The sequence below is a fragment of the Heterocephalus glaber genome, unplaced genomic scaffold, assembly GCF_053883595.1.
Source record: "Heterocephalus glaber isolate CG9 unplaced genomic scaffold, H.glaber_assembly_v1.0 deba00001504, whole genome shotgun sequence".
Taxonomy (NCBI): Eukaryota; Metazoa; Chordata; class Mammalia; order Rodentia; family Bathyergidae; genus Heterocephalus; species Heterocephalus glaber.
The window spans coordinates 49,026,098-49,043,348 of record NW_028258324.1 but is presented as its reverse complement, the minus strand read 5'-3'; the positions used below and the strand labels follow the sequence as shown (position 1 = coordinate 49,043,348).

Below are 17,251 nucleotides of genomic sequence, written 5' to 3'. Positions count from 1 at the left end.
AATACTGCTTTTTCACTGTTTAATAGCACTCACTGCTTTGAGAAGCAGAATATTTTTCTAAGAACAGAGAGAAAAGCGTGGTATGTGGAATGTAAGGTTTTTAAAAATAAAATTATGCTACTGGCATTAAAGATAACTAAATCTAGTGGGGAGAATTATCTGTGGATGATCTGAGACTCAGAACCTAGTCATGGCTTTCTTTTAAGATGAAACAATTCACACATGTGAAATTATTGTTTACTGTGATACAGAATATACTATAGTAGCAGTGGTGGTGAACCTATGGCACACGTGTTGTTTTTCTTTTAAGACAAAGGATATATGAATTGTTTTTCCTAAACTAAAACCTCAGTATTCAGTTTTAATTGCAGAGTTCATTCTTTATAATAGATAAGTAGGCTTTGGGGTGTAGTTTGGACCCTCATCTCTAAAAGGTTTTCCATCGCTGGTATATAGAATGAGATTAGAAACTGAAAGGTAAGCATGGTATCTTTGGGTTTCACAGGAATGCAAAAGCTTTGGTGACATCATTCATTGATATGAATCATTATTGGCAAATGTCAGATTTAAGATAAAGCTTTTGCAAAATGTGCTCAAGACAATTCAGTATTTTATCTGACACTTCATATTAACAAAGTATAGCAAAATTTCCAATGTGCTCTTTTTAAAAACATTTTATTTATAAGTACTCTTCATTTTTACACAAGAAAGATAAATGGGCAATTTAACAAAAACCCTGAATCAAATTATTTTCTATTTGTTTTGTGCATTTGGAGCCTCAATCTCTAAAAAAAGAGGTATTCACAAATTTTGCTAACATTTCAGAAGACATTTATCTTCAAATTTATCAGTTCAATACAAATTATTAAAAGCAAAGAATGGGGCCTCTGCTTTCTAATAAAATCAAAGTATTATATTCTAATTTCATGAAATAGCTGTTAAACTCCAGAGACCATTACGGAAACCTAACAGTATCTGAATCCTTCACTATGAGTGACTTTAGGAGAATAAAGGATCAAGAAGAGATATGAAAAATAGTTGAATGATATTTTAAAACTGTGTATAATATATAAATTACATTTTCTCTTACATAGGTTTTTCATGTGATTTATTTAGATTTGCTACTCCAATGATGGTCCTTGGACCACCAAATATCAGCATCCCCCTAGGAGTCTGAGTCCCTACTCCAAATCTTCTAAACAGAATCTGCACTGCAAGGGTTCCCAGGAGACTACTATGCACACTGAAGGGAGACAAGTGGTGACCTAGAGCTCAAGTCAGAGCCTCAAGGACCCTAAGGTCATCTCCCATTTTTCCATTGTAACTTTGATTTAGAAAAAGCAGACATAGGACATCGTTCTTCAGTGCAGTAGTTTCGTTAGGACCACTTCCCCTCTCTAGCAAAACCACCAGCACTTTGGTTTTTGATTATTTGCAGACTCTAATACTTGTAAATATCACTGCCACTATCAAATACAAATACACAGAATGCTCTGGAAGACAAGCTTATGCTGGAGAACTATAAACTTCAGATGAGTACCATTACATACAAAATGCAGTATAAAATAGAGATTATATACCCCGATGAGTTGTGTAATGGGTATCTTAGGCCATTTTGAACAGTGATCTTTAAGAAAAATGTAGCTTACTGAATCATTCATGACTTGGGCAGAGGCCCAGGACCCAGCCTGACTCTCATAAGCTGCACACTTGCCATAGGCACTGGTTCTTACCTGTTTATACTCGGATTCTCTTCCAACCAATACCTGCAGAATGTAGTTAACAGGGTCGCCTTTCATTGGTGGTACCGTCTCCCATAAAATTTCACATGAATTTCCTTCTAGCTGTGTTACTCGGGGTGCTGAAATACAAAGCCACAAATCTAAGTTCAAAATTCAAAGTTCCACATTAGCAGAAAATATTGTAGTGCCACCAGTGGGGATCCAGGGAGAGCGAGACCATGCCTGCGTGCATCTGCCCTGACGGGATTCACTGGCTCGGCCCCCAATAACCCAGCTGTTTGTCCTTTGAGCACAGAGAAGTTACTTCAGGACCAGGAAGCCACTGTGGCAAGTACCTTATCCTGTCTCATCAATAACTGCTTGGCTTGACTGCATTTTTCTTATTTTTTCTATGGCTGTTGAGCACTTTCTATTGTTTAAGCCCTGTGCTAGGTACTTTGGGCATACAGAAATAAAGATAAATAGGTCCAGAGATTTAGCTCAGTGGTTCTGCTGCCTGCCCTGCAAGCGCAAGGACCCAAGTTCAATCCCCGGTACCACAAAAAAAAAGAAAGAAAGATAAATAAAAGTCGGTTTTCAAGCAAGTTAAGATCCAGTTACGAGAAAGGGACCACAAAGTACACGACATAAAGAAATAGAACATAAGGCAGATAACATGGGAGGGACTGGACACATCTGCATGGGATCTAAGGAAGGTTTGAGGAGCAGGTGGCATTTGAGTAAAATCCCTAAAATTGAAAGACTTTAACAATTAAGCACACCCTCCAGGCCCTTAAAATATTACAGATTTTAAAATGTTCTTCTCACAGCTTATGTTATCTGTATAGCTTAATTCAGTATCTGTTATTTTTCTATTTTTCAACTAGAATGTGTAACTTCTCTCTCTGAACCCACCCATTCTTTAATTTCTAATTACATGAAATTAATTGTTCAGAGGTAGTTACTTCTACTTGAAATTCTGATAATATGATATCATTTTAGAAAAACAAAGATTTTCTTAAACCAAAGAAGCCTATGTTGGAAGTACTTGGCCAAAATTCCAAACAATTTACAGAAAAGTAAATAAGGAATCTTGTAACACTAAACAGTCCTTTGCTTAGGACAATTAATTTCCTGCATGTGAGAGAGGAAAAACAACCTGATCATATGGCAGTGTGGGGAAAATGCCCTTCTGAAGTAAAAGTAGTACGAAATGCAAGTGCTATCAATTTGCTGTTCCTGGTTTCCATAAACCAATCTCCTACCCAGAACCAGGTTGAGAGGCAAAGTAAAAAGAGCTGGTAAATGCGGCAACATTTTTTTGGCACTAACAAACCAAGCAGCCACAACATGCTCAGGAATTGTCTCTGTTAGGGATAAAAGATGAAGCTGCACCAAAGGGTCAGACCATTTACTGCCATGGTGACCCACACCACGTACATCCGTACTAGTTTCTGCATCACACAGAAGGGGAAGAGGAGCTGCCAAACAACCTGAGGGGCAGAGAAGCAGGGCAAAGGCACTTTCCATAAACCAGCCCTAGAAGGAGCCACGGGAAACCTTTGCAGAACCCAAGCCAGACCCTACCCTCGGTCCTGGGGGTCCCCACCCTGCTGTAATTGACTAATGCCCTGTGGTAGCTGCTTGGCTCCTCCATGTCGAAGGAGTCACAGGACCAAACACATAGAGGACCTTTTCCACAGGTAACACTCATCACCCTTTCATCTGCTTCAGGGTCATTTTGAACAGCAGCTGAATAAAGTCACAGGTGCTGACTGCCCCTAAAGACAAGAGGAGGGACCTCCACAAGACCCATGATGCATTGGTGAGGGGGCATGGCTTTAGGCTCTGTGAGCAAGCTTTAGCTATTGTTGCTATCTGGTTTGCCTTGCAAGTCAACTGGCCAGTCAGGCACAACTCTGTGGCTGGAAATAGAGCGATAAGAGCTCAGCAGACCTGGTGGACAAAGGGTCCAGGCAGAGTGGCTTTTGTTCACTCTCCTGGAAATGAGAGAAGAGCTGGATACGTAGGAGTCTCAAGACTTCTGCAGTACCCGATCCCTTTAAGGGGGCAGAGCAGGAAAGGAGTCATTCACATACCTCATGATAAATACTTAAGGTTGCTGCTACGGTTTTCCAAAAGCATCTCTGTGAGAGTGCTGGGCCTGGAGGAGCTGTCCACATCAGTTCCTAATCACTAGGTACCCAAACCACCCAAAGATGAATGCCAACCTCTGCTCCTCTGAATGCCCTTGGTAAAGGAGGGCCTCAAAGCTTCCATGGCAAACTGTCACAAATATTCTAACACCAGGCCTGCCTCACTGCTGATCCAAACTCTGCCACCTGGATCTGTTCTATCACTTGTGGGGATGAGAATGCTCCACTACTACATGAATTGCAATGAGCGTTCACACATACTTGAGAACAGTCATTCTCTGCACGCCCTCTCTTCTAACATCTCTCATTTCTCTCAGAATACCCACTGCCTAACCTTTCTCAGTCTGCTCTCTTGATTCTCAGGCTATTAGAAATATCAAGAGTGTTTAAGGTTAGAGTTGAGCATCCTACTTTATGTCCCAACATTTCCTTACTCCCACAGGAGAGCACGTCAAAAAGTCCATGCCTACAAACCTTTGATGGTGGGGGGGACACTTTTGGTTGTGCTGAAGGTGTAGGTTTCGGAGAAGGGCCCTTCCCCAGCCTCACTGGCTGCCTGGATTCGGAAGGAGTAGCATGTGAATTCTGTCAGTCTCTGGACCTTGTAAGTGTGGCTGGGTCCTCTGTAAATGGAAATAAACCTAAGAAAAGAGCACAATCCATTAGCTATCTGAACTTCTCTTAATGATAAGAACATATTAATTATAATCCAAACTGATGGAGCAGATTAGGCAAACTTGATAAATGCTATATATATATATAATATATATATATAATATATATATATAATCAGTATTAACTTACCTACTACTATACATTAGGCAATGAAGTCAATGTTAACGGAGCACATGAGAAATAAGATGCCCTCTTTACCCAAATTTTGCAAATAACTGAGGTTTAGGACATTCTTTAAATTTTTTCCCCCTAGGATCAAATCTGAGTCCTCTCCCATTATTTTAATAATACATATAAATTTTTTTTGCAACGGGTATCGAACTCAGGACCTTGAGCTTTCGAGGCAGGTGCTGGAACCACTGAGCTAAATCCCCGGCCCATTTTAATAATATTTTAAGCAAGTCCTCTAATAATTATAACAAGTTTCCTCAAACAACCTCTACCCCCACCCCTACCATTCCTATGATTTTCCTGTCCATACTCCCTTTACCCTTTTCTCCGCTATTACCCTGGTATTTCTGCTCGTACTTGAAAGTAAAAACCATTCCAGACTACAGCAAACTCAACAGCCCTGCTCCACAGCCTGGCCTCCGCTGACGGGAGGAAAGGCATGAAGGGCTATTGTGAGTCGACAGTGGGTACTACCAGAAACCCAGCTTCTGTTTCAGTAAGAGGGTCTTGGACTTGTTCCCAGCAGATAAATCTTCACTGGCTTGGAGAACAGGAAAGACTATCACACATATGCCACTGTTATCTCTCTTTTTTTTTTTGAATAGTAAAATTTTGGAAACGACATAACTTTCCATAACTCACCCAGGATGGTTTTTTTTTTTGGTACTGGGGATTGAACTCGGGACCTTGCACTTGCGAGGCAGGCGCTGGACCCACTGAGCTAAATCCCCAGTCCCCATCCAGGATCTTTAGTAGATTCAGGAGCTAAATCCTGCTGGTCCAGGGATGGTCTGAGGACCACTACCTGAGTTAAATCCAAGCACACTGTCTTATTTCTACACAGGCCAACTGCCCCTCATTTCCCGTGCTTTGTCACACCAGCTGAGGATAAGCTACTATCTTCAGACACTGCTGCAGTCAGTGACAGAATCACAGTTCAGAATGTCTAACTCTTGGGCTGATTTGGCCTAAGGGGAAGCAGAATTTATGAATTCATTTCACAACAGACCTTGAACATGTGCTGTGTGCTAGGTGCTGGATCTGAAGATGAGTAAGAGCTAATTCCACGGGCTAATTGACCCTGTGTGTGGGCAGGGTTTCTAAAGGACAACAGCAGCTCTGCCATGTGCCTCAAGAGACCTGGATAGCTGCATAGACATATGTAGATTAACAACCTTTTAAAAACAAACAAACAAACAAACAAAAAACCCTGCGAAATTTGTCAGAGTCAACACTCACTGTAAAATATCCAGGTGTTCATCAGCCTTTACAGTTGAGTTCCTGAGCCCTAGTTATGTCACCTATTTCACATTTTGCCTGTTTTAATGTGAAAGGAAGTGCTTTTTACTGAAGGTAAAGCGTTTTTAATTTCAGGGAAAGCCAGAGTCCAGGCTGAAACCCACGAATACCATGGCAACCTGTTTAGTACTCTTGACACATTACCACGTTAATGAAGATTTCCTTGCTAATGCTAGAGGCCAACAGCTATTTATTAACTCAGTCTCATCAGGGCTACAAACTGTAAGTGCAGTAACTGCCCTTAATTATATCACCAATGGAAGTCATGGTTTAGGAAGGGAAAGTGTTACATCTTCATTACAAAATTGCCATGAAACTCAGTTTTTCAATTTGGAGAACATTACTAGGAACAGTATTGCTTCCCTGCCACCCCACACTCTAAGAATAATGTTTCCTTTTGAAACTGGTTCAACATACATTTATGCCCAGATTCAATCAGATATGTAGGCAGTAGCATTCACAGTCACAAAAAAATTTACCAAAGTGCATTCAGTAATGTAATCTAAATTGAGCAAATAGCAGACATACAACTTTCAAATACAGGTGTATCTCAAAACTTGCTGTTTCTTGACTATTTTGTTTCTTTAACTTCTTGTTTTGTTCTCATAACACTGTGTTCTATTAATCATATAAAATTGCACCCCAATTTATAAAAAGCATCATGGAAATAGTTGATAGTAATAATAAATTTAAATTTTTTCCATTAGAGCATTATTCATGCCCCAAGACAGTGTTACTTAAAAATACAAGAAATGCTACCTTTTTGTCTAGAAAAGTTGAATGCCTCAAATGAAGGTTCTGAAAGACCTCGCCGTCAAGAGGTCAGGTTTGTCATTCAGTCCCTCTGCTTTCAGTGCTGGTGAAGGAGGCAGGGCCAGGAGGCCACCTTGTAGCTGCATGCCCTCAGGGAGAGCAAGGTGGGTACTGGCAGCCTGTGCTCCCAGCAGCAGGAACTGAGAACACAGAGAAAGGAACAGTTCTTTCTTCCTCTAGCCTTTTTTAAAAGAAGCATATGGCTGACAGGTCTTTAATTTAACCTGTGGTCTACTTTGGTAATGATAAGTCATGCTCTACTTCTTGTTCTGATAAGACTTACCTCTGTTTTGTCTGATCTCCTGCCTCACAAAAAGTATATGTGTGAAAATTCAGGGTAGAGGGAGAGTTCTCGTATTTTGTTCTCAAATTGTGTATGACAGTAGCTAAGATAAATGGCATCTAATTTCTAGGTTGTGTAATTCATCGAGTACTTTCCCTCAGTAAGTGGAAGGAAGGATATGGCGGGCAAGGCCCATTGGTAGCAAACCTATGGCATGTGTGCCCCAGCAGGCTGCTTGTTATCATTGAACTTGCCTTCACAGGCACAGGCTCTCTCTTGAGTGAAATGGATAGGCGACTGGAGACACCAGGAATCCTAAGAGTTTGGGGAGAAACAGTCCAATGTAGCCAAGTAACAACAGTGTTATTCCAATCCAAATGATCACCTAGAGAAACAGATTCACCCTGTCCTCTTCAGGCCTGCATCCGGAACTGGACACACAGGCCCAAGGTCAAACAGCTAAATGATGAAGCAGGATGGTGGTGCCCAATGTTTTCTGAGGATCTTCCCCCCTCATCTCATTCGGAGGCACAGTAAGAGCCACACACAGGGAGACATTAAATACAGATGTAGCATGTCTGTACATTATTTTTCTCACTTTAAAGTTCCTCTTACTCTTTCTTGTTCTCAAGTTAAAAAAAAAAAAAAGATGTAGGAGCAGAAAAACTGCAAGAATGAGATTATGGGGTAAAAGAGACAGGAAAGACCGCCTATTACTATTTTTTATAAGAGGAAAATCACTTATCACACTTATTTCTAATTTCAGTTTACTCTTCAACAAAGAAATTCATTAAATGCATTGTAGTTAAACTTTACATATGAGTCAGCTCATAAAACCAGTTGAAAAGCTTCACTTCTTAATTTTCAGTTTCTGAAAATATGCTCTTCCTATGGTAACAGCCAATTTGGCACTTTAAATCTAATTGTTTCAAAGGTTTGAATTTTGAAAACTCTCAGCAATCACAGTAGTATCTTCTACCTGCCTCCTCCAAGATCTGGAGACTGGGTAAGCTCTCAGAGAACACAGGTTCTGAGATGAGAACTGGCTTCGAGGGCTTCAAACACCAGTGAGTTCTTTAGCCTCTCTGTGCCTCAGTTTTCTCATCTGTACAAAAAGGTAAGGAGAGAACCTACCTCAGAGCTGCTGAGGGTTAAGTGGGTTAATAAAAGTACTTGGACTAGTCCTGACATGTAACAGTCACTAGGTGTTAGTTATAATCATTTTATAAGCTGAGAAGACAGGATTTTTAGGAGGACTCTACCTTCTAAAAAGACATCTCTGTTGGTGAACACAGGTTATTTTCCTTTTGCTTGGTGGTAAGAGGTGCCCTGCAGACTAGGCCGCCATGCCAGCCTCAGCTCAAGCTGGGGGGCTTCCTTTGAGGCTATCATCCTCCCTCATGCTGAGTCCTGCAGGGAAGTGCAGGCAGGAATACCTCCCAGAGCATGGTGGTGAACATCAACTCTGACAGCTCCTGGAGAAATGCCAGCCTGAGAGAACTGCCTTTGACCCTACATGTCTTTCAGGTAACTCTTAACATAAAATGTGCATGCTGGCAATAATTTCTATTTCCCCATGTTCCTCAAACGCCAAATAAAGATCAAACAGAGCATGATAAAATGACATAAACTAACAAAAAGAACACAATTCCTCTTTCATCGCGATTCTGTAATTATTTCTATCATTCCAGGAGATAGGAGCTCTCTTCAGAGCTGATGACTTACAACCACAAATATAGTGGTCACTCTAGGGTGTTCTGTAGGTTAACACCCCATGGCTAGAATCACTCTGAGAGAGACTAAAAATATTCATCAAATACTTGTTTTACAAAGAACAGCTTAATTTTCTTTGCTCTTAGGCCTGTTTTTTTTTTAAGCCTGACTTATTTTTTGAAATTCATTAATAAGCCAGAGGCCTTTTATAATAGAATTACTCATACCAAATGTCCCAAGACACAGTGATTGAAGATTTCACATTTTAAGTGCAACCCAGGACTCAGAGCCTGGTACAGAGCTGTGCCACACAGAGGAGCAGCGCCTGCCTGCAGAGCTGTCCCGACCCTCTCCCTCTCCTCAGGTATAGAGCACACAAGTTCGGTGCTGAGACCCCACATGTGTTGATGCATCCCATCCCCTCACAGGGAGTCACAGGTAGAGGCCATCAAGCCCTCAATATTCTGTCTTCTGAGGGTAGTTGTGGCCCAGCAAGAGTCACACCTGTTTTCCCTTAGCTGGTCTCTTGCTCCACACTGCTGCTAAAACTGGACCATCCTTCACACTCCTCCATCCACCCATGCAGACTGGGACTCCACCAATCTCAGTTCTGCTCTTCGTGCCGGATCACCTGCCCATGCTAAGTGTCAGTTTCTCACATCTGTAAAATGGGAGCAGCATCTACCTCATAGGTAGTTTCAAGAGTCAAATGCAAATGATCTGGGCAAAAAGCTCGCTATATCGTAGTACCCGACATTTTATTATTCAGTGGCTGTGAACCCTGTATCTCAAGTGCTGGAGATCACCCTGCAGGGATCTGAGTCAGGCTAAAGTACCCCAAGGACCTCAGAGGCTCTCAGCTCCCGCCATGAAGGCCCCTATTGATGGTTTATGACCTAGCAGGAATAAGTCAATCTAGAGGTGATACTCTGCTCTGATACAGCCTTGGCAGACTTTCAGCCTGCCCCCAAACAAATTTCCATTCTACAATAATGGCCAAGGAGTGAAAATGCACTGTTCACTCTTAGTTTCATGACATGAGCACTCCATGGAAACACCTGTGAGGTTCTACTGAGCTGCTGGCCCACTGGCCCACCATCTGCTCTGTGGGGGTCTGGGGACAGCATGCTGAGTGATAATGCAGGCTTCACAGTCAGCAGACACGGGCTGGAGTTCAGCTGACCAGCCTGGTTCTGAGGTTCTCTAAAAAGGCAGCTGCTTATAAAACAGGCATAACAGTATTTACCTTGTGGGACTCTTGTGAGAATTAAATGAGATAATGAAAGGAGAATCCATTATATAATGCTTAGAACTTATGAAGTATTTAATAAATTCTGTAGTTTCTAACACTGTGTAAATATTGTTAATGACACTACTGTTATCAATAGCAAAGCATCAAGGCTTATGATGATTTATCTTGTTTTCCCCAAGTTGCAGAAGCCTGTGGACATCCTCAGAATGGCATCCCTCTCACTACATCCTGAGGCTCTCTTCAGCGGGAGAGAAAAATGGTGCCAGAGAAGAACATGCACCACTCTGTCCCGGCAAAGCTGGGCCAAGGACTGTCCTAGAAAACACAGATGGGAATGGGACCCAGGTCCCCAATTTTACTCAAGGAGAGGAAATATGGAGAGAAGTACTCTCCTGTACTTAAAATATGGAGGAAACAATGGAAGGTTAGGTAGATCATTAACAGTCTACATTCTATATGAATTCTTGGTAGCTCCGCTCCCAACTTGCTTCAGCTTTGCCTGTGATATCCTGAAACAAAACACTTTAATGATAACATGCACATACGGGTCTTACTGTTGGTAACCTGCTGGTGGTTTTAAAATCATTCAATACTCTGCACTGAGTGATGAAAATACTCTTATGTAAGACTACAGCAGTAAGTACATGTCACCATACACTTGTCCAAACCCACAGAATGTACAAAACCAAGAGTGAACTGTGATGCAATCTTAGATTTTGTATGAGAATGATGTGTCTGTGAAGATACATCAACTGTAACAAATCTGGGGATCTTGCTCTCTGGGGGGGGAGGGTATGCATGTGTGGGGAGAATGGGAAATCTCTGTATCTCCACTCAATTTTCATAAACCCACAACTGCTCTAAAAAATAAATACTATTTTTAAATAGCTGCAAAAATTCTACATTTCTGTGAATACAGAATAACTATGTTATTGTACTTCTCTGTCATAGTTCTCCATGGGTAGGCAGGCATGTGGATTTCAGTAGACATACAGAGACCTTGGCCTGAATGCAGAGACTGTTACCTTCATGGTGAACTTCAACAAGTCAGGTAACTCTCCAAGGCTCAATTTCTAGACAATAATAACTGCCTTTCTCACTTGATAGGAATTTTTATGAAATCCAAATGAAAGATGCAAGTAAACTATGACTCATTATTAAATATATACTAGGAAGGTAAAACAACACATTTTTGTCATTTTTAAGAGATTTTGGGGGAAAGCTAAATTGTTAATCTCAGTATTTTAGATTTTTAATATTGTGAAAGATGACATTTTTTGTCCTCGGGCAACTAATAGTAGTTCAGAATGCTGTTCTTTATTGTAAATTATTTTAGGAGCAAATGATGATATATAAAGAAATTGCTTTTAAAATCTGTTCCCTTAAGAAATACTGAAGAATGTTTTGAATGGATTATAGTTTAAATTTATAGGTGACAAACAAGACAGTGCTTAGGGTTTTATGTTTACTCCCTTGATGCCGTCTTATAATCCCTAGGCCCACTACAGGCTAACTGCAGCCCATTAATAATTCCTCCAAATGATCTAATCTGCTGACCTAAAATGGCCTGTAGTCTACTAACAGTTGCAAGTGGCACCTTTCAAAACATCTTTCACAATATTACAAATCAACAGCTGTTCACAAGCTTGGTATAGCCAGATTCATTAACAAGGGCATGCCACTGTCTTTTCTCTCTCTTTATCTGAATTTCCCTGGGCTCCATGGAGTGTAAGTGTGTGTAAGTTTCCTATGTTACTCAAGTGGCCCGTGGGAATGGAAAATGTTCAAAACAGGAATGGGTACCATACGTCCTTCACCCTGCTGAGAACATGGAGTCCTCCCATTTCTATGCAGAAGAAGATGGAAGCAGATGGCACCATGCTATGAAACCTGAGGCAGACAAGGTGCATTTCCTAAACTGATTTTGACACTGGTGACACCCTCTTTATAGTCTGCTTATTAAAGTGCCAGGAGCTATTTCCAAAGAGACTAATAAGAAAAGGGGTTAATTTCCCAACCCTGTGTTCCTAGCTATACATTAGTCTTTTTGATTTGTGAGAGGTTAGGCTGTAATACTTTTTGGTTAATGGGTTGAATTTTTATACTCTTGTTCTAAGAAATGAAATTTCCCAACAGCTACTAATGGTGGGAATGCTTTATAATGAATAAAAGAATGAAAAAATTCTTACTTTCTATTTTTTTTGTTGTTAAAACTATTATTTTAGACATCAGAAAATTCCTACTGTCATTTCTTTAGACTGTACTTTAGAAACATATATTAGAAGAGAAGTTTATTTATACCCAAAGGAGTCCAGAATTTCTTAAGACCACCTGAAAACCTTAAAATTTCTGACTCTTCTACTTATTTTCAAATACACAGAGCATATCTCACCTTCAAGAGTGCACTTCCCAGAATGTTCCAGATTTCTGTTTGCCCACGTCTATTTCAGTGGCTTTGCCTCAACAAAATAAAAATGCTTCTTATTTCCATTCTGCTATGTATGTAGCATGTATGTAAATAAGAGGTAAAAAATGTAATCTGGATTCTACTTCTGGTGCAATTAGGATCTCAAATACTGCACTTACCACTCACCTCTGCCTATCTCTACACATTTTGACCTAAAACTGACTAAGCTAGCAGTACTCTTTATTTGGTAGGCTGCTTTATGTTCCTTTTCTAAGCAATAAATATGTTTTCAAAATCTTTTTTTTTCTCCCATTAATTATTCACTATGTGTACTTTGTAGCGGGGAAACTTATGCAAAGGGAAGTTAAGGGATATGCCTCTAGAATCATCTAGAAATTCAGCAGCAAATTTGGAATTACTACAGAGATTTCACATCTGTGTCAAGAATGACAGTTGCCTTCGTGAAGTTGGAGGTAACATAAAAGTGCCACTTATCCAGCAAAGATGATCATGTGGACCCTGGTTCTAATCCAGAGAAGTGGAACAGATGAATGGGAGCTGAATGAACCCTGAGCTGCTGCTTTATATCTATTATTGTTTGATTCAGCAACACAATCTTACAGAAATGGAAGCAGGACTCTTTTCTACAGCAGACAAATGATAGAATCACTCCTTTGTCAGTGCCCCCATAACCTGGCCAGTTTTTTTTTTTTTTTTTTTTTGGTACCAGGGATCGTAACCTGGCCAGTTTTATTAGTTGCCAGTTTGTATTCTCTGAGTTTTAAGAAAACCTGAAACCACACAGATGCAGGCATTTTCTGTCTTCTCTAAAAGTCAACAGGCCTGTAAATATCACAAAGTCCCTCCAGTTGTGTTGGCTGAAGGGGAAATTGTCACCAGTGTAAGGGCTGAGTTAATGGAGACCAAGTGGCAATTATCAAGTCTATTAATTCCCTCCTCCCCTGGCCCAATTTCACTGGAATCTGGCTTTAAAAAACACTGGCTAACCGTGAATAACAGATTAACCACAAATGCATTCCTGGAATTTACGTTCCTCCTGCTTCGGTGCTGTGTACAATTATCAGGGAACATGGACCCATTAAGGTCAGGACCGGCACTAACTCCAATTCTGTGAGGGCAGTGGAACATTTCATTTCAGTAATGCAGACAAATGCATCTTCAAAAATCACTGGTACAGCGCTATGATCTCAGGACACATGAGCCAATCCTATACTTCAAGTGCCTGTATTGGGTTAATGCAGCATTATGAAAATGTTTACTTTAGCCATAGATTTTTCTTGCATAACAGTAGAACCAAAGCTATTTAGATCTTCTGTGCTGGATCTGTTAAGAATAACAGACTTAATCAATGTAAGGTCAAACTAATCTAATTTTTGTGTTTCAGCTGAAATTAAATAAGATCTCTTGTCATGTCTGTTCACTGTTTAATGTTAATTCATTTCCTCAGCAAGACAGCTCTTACTGATAGGCCACCTATCACATACTGCCTGGCAGATAATAGTAATTCAAGAAAAAAATTGCTGAGTGAATAACCTTAATCTAATTACTAAGTATAAACTTAGTCCTACAAATATTGAGCCAGGTTTTAAGGCTGCTACATAAATATGGATTGGAAACACTGCAGGTCCAATACTTGAGTATATGAGAAATAAATGTCTTATACAAGGGAAGGGGGGACACTTCTAGCATAGCAAATCCAGGTGCTCTGAATGAACTCTAGGATTATCTGCCTTGAGGCAAGTGTTCAGGCAAGATGCCCTGTGGGGTCCCTTCTATTTACATGAAACAGGCCTAAACTTGGAGGGGAAGGCCGCACACTAAAATATTTTATTTTTATTCAAGAATTAAATACTGTTGATAATATCAGTGCTTGGCACTTGTAGGTGCTCAATACACACAAATTTCTTTTAGAAAGTTTAAAAAGTATTTTTTATCAAGAATACCATTTATACATCCTTGCATCAGTCCATATCGTTTGATTGAGAGGCTTATAAATATCATACATCAGTGCATCAAAGATGCAAGATCTTGGGGAGTTTAGACATTAAGTTTTCACTCTTAAAGGCAGTTAGTACTCATTTTCTTATTTTCTTACTTGTCAACTGCAGAAGCTAAAAACAAGAAAAAGAGATGACATACTCCAGTCATTCAGAAGGGTCACCTTTTCCTACAGGATTTAGTTCACAAATGATTTACAAAGACTTGAGGCTTTAAGGTGAAAAAGGCAGACACCCTCAGAGGCCACTGTCTCATTTAATCTCATTTCATGAACAAAGGTAAACTCAGAGTCACAGTTTAGGAGCCAAAATGGACTCAACTCTCATCTATGACCAAGCCTGGATTTATTAATTTATACTGTGCTTCTGGTGAAAAATGTTTTAAGAGTTCGGAATACTTTCTGAAGGCAAGGACAGCTATACAACTCAGATGTCAGCCACTCTTCTCTCCAATGCCCACAAAAGAGATTTTGAGAGCTGACAAGGAAAAATGTAAATTTAAAAATACAACCAAACCTATTTCTGGTTCTCACCCTGGCAATAAGCAGGATGTATGTTTTTGACACATTCACAGTAAGAACCTATTGTAGTTAATGAATTTAGTATGTGTGCTAAAGAACACATCCACTTTCCCCAAGAGCCTCAACTAGAAACTAATCTAGCAACAGGGTCACTGAATAAGACAGCTGGGAAGACACTGTCTTTGCAACTGAAGAGCCCAGGCCTGAGTGCTAAAGAAACCTGAAAAGATTATAGTTGGTCAAAACTATGCTAATCACAAGGGTCAGAATGTATCTAAATCAAATACTTTCTCTAGGACCTTTGTAAGTCAAGATCCAAACATAAAGTTTGAGAGTCAAGGGACCAGTTACTACAAGAGTTTGGTTTCAAGACACCAACGAAGGTCACCTTCAAATTAAAATTAGGTCGTCCTCATCCCATTAAATCCCAGGAAAATTATTCCACAAATAGAATGAGAATTTATTATGCTCCGTATTCCCATCACTTTAATAACTTTCTGAGAGCACTGACAAATCTAATTTAGAAAAGATAAATCTGGACTCCAGCTCATAAAATTAAGAAAAGTATTGTTCCTAATAGTCAGATTTCTTAAATCACCATTTACATTTAGGCAAGTCATTTATCTGATGGACATGGAGAGGCATGGGTGTTTTCTTTGGAGGGGTGTATTTGATTACTAGATTCTGTGCTATTTTCTGCCTGGCATATTGACATGTCTCATGATAGCATACTCATTAATTCGGACAAATGTTTGTGGAATTTTTCTTCTGTGCCCAGGAGCTGCTCCATGTCACAAAAAGCCTTGGATCAGAGCACACATGTGCACAATTCTCTAGACAAGGCACCCTTGGGTGGCTGCTCCACATGGGGCAGGACTGCAGCAAAATAGGAAGCCCAGATGGGTGCAGAGCCGACCCCCCCGCCCCCACTTCAATGTTCCTGGAGGAAGAAGTCGAGGCACAGCATGGGAATAGGGAGGCACTGGTTCTAATTCTAAGCACCAGCTTCAACAGTTTTCCTGTGTTTCACACTTTCTGATACAGCAGAACTGGAAAATATTCTCTGAAATGTTCTACCACCAAAGGAAGACAAAGGCCTGGGAAAAAATGTAAAATTTTATTTAAAAACTTCCCCAAATGCTACCTTTATATATTCATCGTGATTTCTGTTAGTTCATAATTCCTGTTTTTGCCAGCCCCCTTGGTTTAAAAAGGTCCTTCCTTGCAAGCAAAATAATGACGCCATGAAAACACAGCCAAAGGATGCGTGATCCTGTACATGAGTGCTCAATAAACAGATGAGTGACCGTTTACACAGGTGAGGATGATAATCTCTAGTGAACTTGTCAACAGAAGCCTCACTTTCTCTGTGCTCTCTACCCCAGAACTGTTCTTCTGCCATCAAACTACTGGGTCTTCCAGGTACTTCAAAGTCAAGTCCAAATGTCACCTTCTTTAAGAAGCTTCTCCTGATCTTTGTGCTCAGATGTTTTCTGTATCCTTCAAACTCCTGGGACACTTTTCTCCTGTGGCACTTAGTGTTCTGTGATTATTTATGAGTTACTATTACGTTTCTGCAGGCAGGCATTATAGCTTTTTTCTCACTTTTCTCTCTACTAAAAAAATTGTATTTATCTAGGCACATTTACAATGTCAACAAAATCACTACATCTTTTCTTTTGCAATTATGGAGAACAATTATTTAATATAAGCTGCATTAGAAACTACAGCATCAAGAACCTGCTTTAATATCCATGACAATTGACAACCTCAGCATTGTGCCAGGCAAGGTTAGAGGCTACTAAAAATACCACCAGGACAGGACTAGTAAAGATATATCCAGTAGTGTGTTAACTACACAAAATGTACATTTTAAAAACAAATCTCACATTGTATTGGATTAGAATGATTGCTAAAATTTTCAGGGGTAAGAGGTGGGGCTTTTGGAAAGCAAATAAAACATTGTGGGCAGCTGCGGCCAACTTGCTGTCAGGGCTGGGGCCTGGTTAGGGGGAGGTCACTGGAGGGGAGACCTGGAAGGGTGCATCTCCCTTCTCTCTGCTCCCTGGCCATGATGTGGGCAGCTCTCCACCATGGGAAAGCCCTTCCACCGTGCTGTTCCTGCCTTAGAACCAGCCGCCCATGCAAGGACTGAGACTTCTGAAACTGTAAGACAAAATAAAACTTTCCTCCTTTAAGTTGTGGGTGTTGGGTATTATGTC

The 17,251-nt window shown here is 40.4% G+C and overlaps 1 protein-coding gene across 6 annotated transcripts in view; it reads right to left on the bottom strand.

The window, feature by feature from the left end:
- Fndc3b (fibronectin type III domain containing 3B) overlaps positions 1 to 17,251 on the bottom strand; it is a 335,425-nt gene that overhangs the window by 19,411 nt on the left and 298,763 nt on the right. For all 6 annotated transcript variants that reach the window (XM_021254196.2, XM_013071609.3, XM_021254201.2 and 3 more), the window contains 2 exons: positions 4,352 to 4,518; positions 1,734 to 1,861 (listed from right to left, as the gene is read on the bottom strand). In XM_021254196.2, coding sequence (XP_021109855.2) covers positions 1,734 to 1,861; positions 4,352 to 4,518 — 295 coding nt within the window. The remainder of the gene's footprint in view (positions 1 to 1,733; positions 1,862 to 4,351; positions 4,519 to 17,251) is intronic.